Raw genomic sequence first — 9,770 nt, 5'->3', positions numbered from 1 at the left:
CACTATAATTTTAAAAACCCAAATTTTCGCAACTCCGGTTGGGAACCCGTTCTAGCTATTTGCGATTTGAAGCAAATTGCACAAACTTGGAGACAGAGAAAGAAACCCCATCAAAGATTAACAGAGATGTTAATTTATAATTCACATCACTAACATGAGCAAGTTCCTCATTGCAATACTATATTTGGAGGGCAGGCGGTTCCGAAAGACTGGTATGGGCAGGTGCCTTCAAAGCCAGTGTGGGCTAACAATGCCCTCCGACAAGTATTATTGCTGCAAAAGTTTCTGTGACGGCTAATAAATGTTTGCGAAGAAAGGAAACGTTTACTGCATTTCCTGCGCTTTATGCACTCGCCCTAAAACAGCGCCTACCTAATCTTCCCTTTCACTACTACCATAGATCCCAACCATTGTCTGCTGATGGATGCTGGGAATTGTAGTCAACAATGGAGTCTTTCAGGTTGGGGAGTCTTACTCTACACTTTTTGTCTCTATGGATACGCGGCCCGCCAACACGGCACAGTGCGGAAGTGTCGGGAGGGAGGCGACTTACAGTACGCGGAAGGAGGTCAACGTAGAGAGCCTGTTGGAGTGGATACTGTATTCCACGCTGCAAATCGGGAAGGTAGGTGTGCAGGGATCCACCCCCAACTCGGGCATAAGCCTCGCCCACTGAGTCCTCGCCACGCCTCTTTGTTCCCAAAGTTCCATGCCGGTTCCGTTCCCAGGCACAGGTACTGAGTGCCCGGACGCCTGGTTCCTCTTGGAATAGGTGTGGCAGAGCTTCAGACGCTGAGTATTGTGGTTGTACCCTGGGTGGACGCGGAGGCAGAGCTCAGCCCCGGAGCTCGTTCAGTCATGAAAAGAAAGCCCATAGCTCTGAGTCTACGAAGAGTATATTTCACTAACCAAACTTGAAACCCAATAACTCCTTCCATTATTATTAATCGAAATCTGGTCCAAGATTCAGGAGCATTTTGTGCCAGTGTGAATGATGCATTTTTGCTAGAGCAGGCCCCAAAGCAGCTTCCAGAGATAGAAATTTTCTGTGCATAAAAAAGAAAGTCAGGACTTTTTAATTAGGCCCAGCATTTCGAAGGTATTCCTGATGGCTTTCCTGATTGTCTCTTTTTTTCTATAGACAAGATTAGGTAGTAGAGTATCAGCTTCTTTTTAAGTAGGCAGCGAAGTATCCTTCATTTTGCTGTAGTTGCCCACAAAAAAACCTATGCAGTTAACTTTTAAGACTGTTTCATTCTTACAGGACTTGAAATCATCTCATAATATCCTCTCTAATTAGCTTATTTTTTCTATTAGTAAGATTTCAGTTAATTCTCTCACATTTGGCTTTGTGAAAGAATTATCTTGTTGCCTGTATTTTTAAACAAACTGTGATTGTGTATGTTGCAATTTTGCCTGGTTGTCTTCTGTATGTGTTGGAAATATAACTCCTAGATTTTCTTATAGTTGCACTGCCCTCACACATCTGGGGATAGCAAGCTTGAGAAGTCAGGTTTGTACTTATTATTTATTTACTGTAACTATTTTGCAGTGTTTGCCCTACTTTTCATCCGTACTTGCAGTATATGAATGTTTGCAAACTTCTTAGATTTTTATTGCTATGTGACTTTTGGGATGCGTATGGATTTACATATGCTAAGGTGTTTATTAGACTTGCATACTCAATGAAGTAGTATATTTTTAAAAAATAAAATGTATATAACACTGTCATGTTCAAGGTTATGGCCAGATCTAATGTCTTTCTGTCTTTCCTCTCTGCAAAGCCTCATTGGTGAGAGAGCAACTTAGTAAATCCCCATCAAAGCAAAACTAGAATTGGAAAAAGCAAAAATGGACAACTGGCCGGACAGCTGTCCCACTATCTCTTGCCTGGTCTCTTTTATTTGGAGATGCTGAAATTGGAAACTGGGACTTTGTCCTTGCATTGCAGAGCAATTACTCATTTACTGAATCATCGATCCCTCTCCCCCCACAAATGAAAATTCCCCCAAGTAGAATCTCAGTGAGGGGATGTGTGACCAAACTAGCCATTGAGCTACTTCTCTCTGTTAATAAAATCTTTGAGTCGAATAACTACTGGTGGCTTCATGTATTTGCCTTAATAGAAATACAAACACAGCTTGTTATTGCCTTCTTCTGGAATGTTATTTTGATCTCTCATTCCAATGTATAGTTCTGGAATTTTCTGCTATCCAAATATTAATCAGATCCATCCTTGGTGTCAGGACCCACCTCAATCCACATCTTAGGAACTAAGAACTCTTGGATGCAAGTTTGTCCAAAAGGAAAATGTTTACTAGGATGGAATCGATTGTGGCAATACAAGACGGAATCTAACAAAGTTACATTTCAATCCTATATAAAGCATTCCCATTTCAGCCCCTCCCCTCATCCATTTGGTCAGGCTCCCATCATTTGCTTAGGTGTCAGGCCCTTCCGTGGGAAAGGGAACTCTCCTTGGTTTTATTGTTATTGCTTTTTCCTTTTTCAGTTGTAAATGAAGATGCGATCCAGATCCCCCTCTCCACCTCCCTCCCCCAGTTCAAACGTTTTCCTGTTGTTTGAAGATCGCGTTAAGTAACCATCCTCTCCCCGCCCTTCAGAGAAATGGCAGAATCCCCAGAATAAGCACAATGGTCTACATTTATGAAATGTGATATAAATGGATTCTGACACTTGGTTAGCTTTTCCAGATCAGATAAAGTCTGTCAGGCATTAAGCTGTGCCCAATGTTACGCAACAAGATTCTGTTGTAGCATGTCAGCCTTACCAGGTAGACTAGATAAAATAAGCTAATTCTATTTTATTGTAAAGCCACATTAACAGAATTTGCAAATGTAAAAGTACAATTCTCTCTTCCCACCCTTGCCTTCTTTACAGTGTGAGAAACAGGAAGGGTCCCTTCTGAGCCTCTTGCACATCCACTATCCATCTGCAGGTTATGCTGTCTCTTTTCTGACTGTTCAAGGTTGGTAAAATGAGGACCCAGATTGTTGGGGGCAATATGCTGACTCTGTAAACTGCTTAGAGAGGGCTGTAAAGCACTATGAAGTAGTATATAAGTCTAAGTGCTATTGATATCATCCTATCGTTGATTTATGATCGCCAAGTTAATGTTACCTTCTGAGTTATCTCTGATAATTTCTTTTCCTCCAATGTTGTTGCAGGATTTCTGCTAGAGATTCTCTTGCCTGGCCTCCTTAATAGTGATTCAGAGTATATTTTGAAGGCTCTAGAGCTGTAAAGGTACCAGTGTGGGATACAAGACAGAATGGCTGAAGCTGTCCATTATATTCATTTACAGAACTTCAGCAAATCCCTTCTGGAGACACTGAATGGGCAACGTCTAGGTGGACATTTCTGTGATGTGACAGTGCACATCCAGGAGGCCACCCTGCGGGCTCACCGTTGTGTGCTGGCTGCTGGCAGCCCCTTTTTCCATGATAAACTGTTGTTGGGCTACTCAGAGATTGAGGTACCCCCTGTGGTCCCCAGCCAGGTAGTGCGTCAGCTGGTGGAATTTATGTATAGTGGTTCTCTGGTCGTAGCCCAGTCTGAAGCTCTGCAGATCCTCACTGCTGCTTCCATCTTGCAAATCAAGACTGTCATTGACGAATGCACTCAGATCATCTCTCAGAATCGCAGCCCGAAACCCCCCACTGTTGCTCCAGTGGTACCCCTCTCCCTTCCCAGAGTTCTGCCCAGCAAGCCCCAAGAACAACAATCCAAAGAGGTTATTGGCAGCCTCTCACGACCAGGCGACCTTGACACTGCCCACCTTGAACCCCCAAAGTTGCTTTGTGCCTCAGAGGTTCGTTATAAACTGCGAGATTTGCTGTCCTCCCAGCACAGAGAAGCACGGACAGCTGCCTGTGAGGGGGCCATAAGCGATGGAGATACAGGAGGTTCCTACCTGCACTCTACTGAATCTGCCCCTAGTTGCCATAGCCGCAAGCAGCGCCAGCCAGTGAGACTTCAGCTGTCTGAGACAATGCCGGTGATCATCAAAGATGAAGAGGAAGGCAGCGGGGAAGTCCCAGAAGGGTCAGAAGCAGAAAGAGAGGCCAAGCTGGCCTGCTTTGCTGAATGCAGTGGGAGTGGCCCCTTTGCTGCTGACTTCAGTGACCAGGCAAAGGACTCTGGTAGTAGCAGTGGAGCTGACCGGAAGGAGAATCTCCACTTGGATTATGCCACCCCGGAAGGTCAGGATTTCTTTGGAAATCAGGATGTCTTTTCTGAGTCCTTCATCCCATCCTGGCAGGGAGAAGAAAGTGGAGAAGAGGCTACAGTTTCCACCTCTCGAGATAGAGAGAAATTCCATCCTGATTGCAATGTGGAGGCTTCCAATCTGAGGAACTTAACAGGAGAATTCAAACAAGACTTAAGTGGCTCTTCCTCTGGGTTTCCACCCCGGAGCAGTAGTGGTGGGGCTGATGGCTTGACCTTTGTCTCCTCCCTAGGCATCCAGCGGGAACTCAAGGCAGAAGTCACCAATACCAGCACAGTCACCAGTAATACCAGCATCTTCCAGTTCCATCTGCCCCAGCCTGGTGGTGTAGCCCAGACCTTCTACAGCATTCAGCAGCAACAGCAGCAGCAGCAACAGGAGTCGGGTGCCAGCAATATGATGCAGCTCAGCCCCAACACAATGGTCACCGGTGCTCTTCATGGAGGGGAGCAGCAGAACCAACAGCCTGGCACCTCCCACTGCTTGGAGCCTTCCTATCAATGTAGCCACTGCCAGAAAACGTTCAGCTCTCGGAAGAATTACACCAAGCATATGTTTATCCATTCTGGTAATGAAATCAAGTTGAGGGTAATAAGCCTGGGAGATGGAGGGTCAGTGCTGGGGAAGAGCAAGGCTGGGCATCAGAAAATAGCACTATTCAGTGGTTGAAAAAAGCTTATTTTTTCCTACTATTTGGAGAGATTGATAAATGAAGGCAGAAGCACAGAGCTGACACTACAGCAATGGTTCTCAACCTGGCCAACTTTAAGATGTGTGGACTTCAACCCCCAGAATTCACTAGCCAGCAAACTTAAAGATACTCAGGCTGAGAAACATTACACTAGAGAATAGCTGAAAAGAAAAAAAAACATTTCTTGCCAATTTCCAAGAAAAGTTGTAAGTGAATACATGCATCTAGGAAAAATACACCCAAAAATTCCAAGTCAAGCCACAGATGTTTTTAAAAAGCAAACACTCAAACCAATTCAGGTAGGTCTTGACTTACAACCATTCTTTTAGTGACCAAAGTTACAATGGCACTAAAAAAAGTGACTTATGACTTTTTTAGAATTAACAATCATTGTAGCATCCTTGTGGTCATGTGATTCAAAATTTGTATGCTTGGCCACTGGCATGTATTTATAATGGTTGCAGTGTCCTGGGATCATGCGATCTTCTATAACCTGGCAGCCAAAGTCATTGGGGAAGTTGGATTAATTTAATGACTCTGTTACTCACTTAACAACTGCATTGATTCACTTAACAATTTTGGCAAAACTCACTTAACTGTTGCTTAGCAATACAAATTTTGTGTTCGATTATGGTTGTAAGTCAAGAACTGTCTATAATAATGTGCAGATGGATGAAAGTTAGGAAATAAAAATGAGAAACTGAAATTGGCCAGTTCACATCCGACTCAAATCTTTCATACCTTTCTTGTTGAAATACAAATAGTTTATCACAGAAGGACAGTAGGATTGACTATTTTGTTAGTACGTTTTAAGGACAAAAGGTTGAGTGAATGGAGGAAATGTAAGAAGCTTGATGCAAGAAGCTTGAGGATGAGAAAATCCAGTTTTTTGCAATTGCTGCAATATCTTTTCGTGCCAGTCCTTTTATTTTCCTACTACTACTCAAAAACTAGTACTAGGGATTTAAATACTTGGGTCTCAGGGAAGCCAAACCAACTTGATATTAGTTATTTTGTGCACAAATTCCTTAAATTGAGAGCCATCTGACATGATTTTGTGGAACATATTAGCAATAGGGATGGGGCAAAAGGGAAATGGGTGCAGTTAAAACAAAAAGTGAGTATCTCAAATAAAACCCAATGTTTGGCTAAAAACCCTTTCCTAAATTGATTTTCTCCATTACACCACTTCAGCTAAATTATTTAATTTAATTTTTAACTAACTTTAGGCAAACCTTTGGTGACTACTGTTGATAGGGTTTGTTTGATTTTAGGATAAGCCACTATGAATGGTTCAAACAATCATAGTTGTAACAAGCCAAGTTTTAGAATGCAAATGAATCTTATCACAGGGTGCTGCAAATACAGCATTACAATCACTGGGACATAGCTGCTTTGAGTTGGAGACAGGGATGACAATCACATCCCAGTATTCTCTGAAGACTCTTTTTTGCTTTTATAATTGCCTAATAATTAATAATTTGATCTAACAGGTGAGGAATGAGGAACCCTATCTTACACATGGGTGCACTTCAACCAGTCACTGTGAATGGCAACCACTTCCAAAACCCTTGCCAAGAAAACATGTCCATTTAATATCCATTTAACAGCCAAGTTACCTGAGGACAATACAAGTAGTCCTCAATGACCAGTTGTTTAATGACAACAGCCTCAGAATGGGGAAGCATTTCTAGCCATTGTAAAACATCATCCTGGCACCATCCTGTTCTAATGACCACATTTTGGGTGCTTGGATACCTGTTTGCATTTATGACTAGTTGCCATTTATGACTCACATTGGATTTGAGATCTGTTCCTGCAGTGCACCAAAAGTTTTTATGCATGGGTAGATTTTCTCCCCTATGTAGGGAGGAAAAATTCTCTGACATCAAGAAGACCACAACTATGGCAAAAACACTAGGAAATGCCATCATTCTTGTGATAGCTCTCCCTGTGGGGTGGGGAGAGGGCCCAGCCTCCTGGGTGATGTGGGAGGTCCAAACCCTCTTCCGAACACACAGTGTCTAAGTCCTCTTTTGAGCATTCCACTTAAAACACACATGGCTGCTTAATGACCACAACTGGGAGAGCTAAGATTGAGATTGTTGAGCAAAGTGGTCACTTATTAACAGCTTCACTGAACATCCAAAATTCTGGCCCTCCCAGAATTGTGATAGGTAGAGGACTACCTTTATGCACTATATGTGGTGTAATTGTCCTGGAGATATCTACAGTGCCTACCTTGTTACTATATTCAATGAAAGGATCTCTGCATTGCAAAACAGACAAGGCACCTTTATAGCTACTGTATGAGGAAAACCTTCTGGGTCCCCAAGTATTGCAATGGGTAATGCAATGTTGTCAGTGAAATTCTTGGAAAGAATGCATTTGTCTTTTTCTGTTTCTTTTGCACTAGGATTAAGTTAAAAATATAGATGTGATAAACCAAACAAAGGTTTAACAGGCCTCCCTCCATAATCTGGGAATGCTTTGGGATTGTAAAAGGAGGGGTGCTGATTGTTTTTTCTCCCCTCCCCCATTGAAGAGCAAAATTTTGTTCAGAAATGAAAATTTGGTTCTCAACTGGCCTGCTGTGCTGTTCCCTTTCTAGGTGAGAAGCCCCATCAGTGCAGCATTTGCTGGCGTTCCTTTTCATTGCGGGACTATCTGCTCAAGCACATGGTGACCCACACTGGTGTGCGAGCCTTCCAGTGCTCCATCTGCTGCAAGCGCTTCACCCAGAAGAGCTCCCTCAATGTGCACATGCGCACCCACCGCCCTGAACGCTTCCAGTGCTGCATCTGCAACAAATATTTCTCTCACCGTACTCTGTTGGAGCGCCACATGACCACCCACACTGCCTGGAAAGGGGGACCATCAGATGCCCCTAGGGCTCTTGTCACATCCTCCTCCCCAGCTGACTGGAAGGAGAAACAAAATGTTGCCACCACGGCTGCTCCTGCAGCAGAGGCAGGCATCATTCCTACTTCTGTGGCCTGGAAAGCAGGGGAGCCATCTGCTGAGAGCACCATCAGTGGTTGGAAGACAGGAGATCCGAGCCAGGTAGAAAGTCGACTGGTAACCTGGAAGGGAGAAGCTGCCGGGGAAAACTCAGTTACAGCCTGGAAAGGAGAGTCTACTTCAGAAACTTCCATGCAGCCTCATACTGTCTAAAATATCTGGGCCTTTTTTGCTGCTTGATCCAGCCCTCGTGACTTACAGGTGGCATCAAGGCTTTCCTTTAATCTGGAAAAATATCTGCTGTGGTATCTTGCAATCTGGCAAAGACTTTGGGGCTACCACTGTAGATTCTAGAAGGGACAGTGCCACTGCGGTAGACCATGCAGTCTGCTGTTGAAGGACACTGATGGAGAGTGTATCCAAGACCTGTCTCTAATCTGCCTGTAGTGCAGTAGTATAGCATATGCTTTGCATGCTGGGAGTCATAATAAGTTGAATCCCTAATTTTATCAGTTAAAAATGGTATGTCAGTAGGACTGGGAATGCCTTTTGACTGGAATCCAAAACAGGATTTTCCAGAAAGAGTGAATCACATTAATCTTGTTGGACCAATAGGCTGACCTACACTAAGGCAATGTAATAGCTTAATGCTGGAAAATGGTTGCTAAATTTTTACATATATGACAATAAACCACTAGACTAATAGGCGCTGGAGTGGGATATATTTTCCCAGGAACGTCTGGCTACATACAGAACATGAACACTTGGCTTGTTCCAACAGGTCAGCTCATTGTAACAACAAATAAGAAGCACAATATTGTGGGGACCTTGGTACTCTGAGCTTGGTTGTTTCTTGCAAATGGGCAAGAAAACAACCGAGCTAAGAAAGCACCAAGGACCCCACAGTTGAACCCTGAGCTATAGATTGTTCTGTTGAAAGCACAATATTCTCTATTTGCAGCTAATGTATTAATGGCTTATATTTTTAAGCCGGCTTGGTTTTATTTTGTTAAGAAAATGACCAACACCTTTCCATTCTGTTTTCTTTTTCTGTCTAGGAATAAAGCAGTGTGTGAATCTTGTCTAAATTTTAGAGTAGTAAGAATGTGATAAATTTGCTGTAGATGGACTCTTAAAATAGTGGCTGGTTGATCCCACATACTGGTAGTTCTTGACTTGCAATCATTCATAGAATGACTGTTAAAGTTACAACAGCACTGGAAAAAAGTGACATGGTCTTTTTTCACACGACTGTTGTAGCGTTCCCATGGTCATGCGATCAAAATTTGGACATTTGGTTCCTGGCATCTATGACATTCAGTGATTTATGTGATCGCCTTCTGCTACCTACGGACAGTCAAATGAGGAAGCCAAATTCACTTATTAACTGTATTACTAACTTAACAGCTGCGGTGATTTACTTAACAACTGTGGCAAGAGAGGTTATAAAACAGGCCAATTGTTTTAACAAATGTCTTGCTTAGCAACAGAAATTTTGGGCTCAATTATGGTGGTAAGTCGAGGATTACCTCTACAGCATAGAAAAGCATGGAAAAAAATGTTTCCACTTAATGGGATATCAAAGAGCAGAGGTTGGGAAATCTGCACCTGAGATACTGGAAGGCAGTGATAATATATGATATTTGGACTACATGAATGATAGAAGTTCTCTAACCATGTATAAGTTAAACTGCAGATCTCAATGGCTCATGTTGCTGGCAATACAGTGACACTGGGCAGATCACAAATGTCTTATATGTTAATTGGCATTAAGTAGTGTTTTATGCTTGTATGTCTGTGGAATCAAAATTCGCTTACTTGACAGGAGAGTCAGAAAACTTCTATCTAGGGAATCAGTCCTACATGCAG

The 9,770-nt window shown here is 42.9% G+C and overlaps 1 protein-coding gene across 3 annotated transcripts; it reads left to right on the top strand.

Moving 5' to 3' along the window:
* Window positions 1-530: 530 nt before the first annotated feature.
* ZBTB45 (zinc finger and BTB domain containing 45) lies at window positions 531-8,983 on the top strand. Of its 3 annotated transcripts, none has more exons than XM_081345134.1 (5): window positions 531-625; window positions 1,468-1,513; window positions 2,902-2,989; window positions 3,189-4,817; window positions 7,552-8,983. In XM_081345134.1, exons 4-5 carry the CDS (start codon window positions 3,293-3,295, stop codon window positions 8,112-8,114), a joined length of 2,088 nt encoding a protein of 695 aa, XP_081201260.1. In that variant the 5' UTR covers window positions 531-625; window positions 1,468-1,513; window positions 2,902-2,989; window positions 3,189-3,292; the 3' UTR covers window positions 8,115-8,983. The 3 variants fall into 3 exon arrangements, with proteins under 3 accessions (XP_081201260.1, XP_081201261.1, XP_081201259.1); XM_081345133.1 differs by having other exon boundaries at window positions 574-772; XM_081345135.1 differs by having other exon boundaries at window positions 2,902-4,817.
* Window positions 8,984-9,770: the final 787 nt, after the last annotated feature.

The sequence above is a fragment of the Vipera berus genome (genome assembly GCF_964194415.1).
Source record: "Vipera berus genome assembly, chromosome: Z".
Taxonomy (NCBI): domain Eukaryota; kingdom Metazoa; phylum Chordata; class Lepidosauria; order Squamata; family Viperidae; genus Vipera; species Vipera berus.
The sequence above is the reverse complement of the archived record's forward strand: the minus strand, read 5'-3'. Positions and strand labels throughout refer to the sequence as shown.

Coding starts and splice junctions, on each gene's coding strand:
- ZBTB45 (XM_081345134.1), top strand. CDS start 3,293: ATGGCTGAAGCTGTCCATTATATTCATTTACAGAACTTCAGCAAATCC. Junction 4,818..7,551: donor GCATATGTTTATCCATTCTG/GTAATGAAATCA, acceptor TTCCCTTTCTAG/GTGAGAAGCCCCATCAGTGC.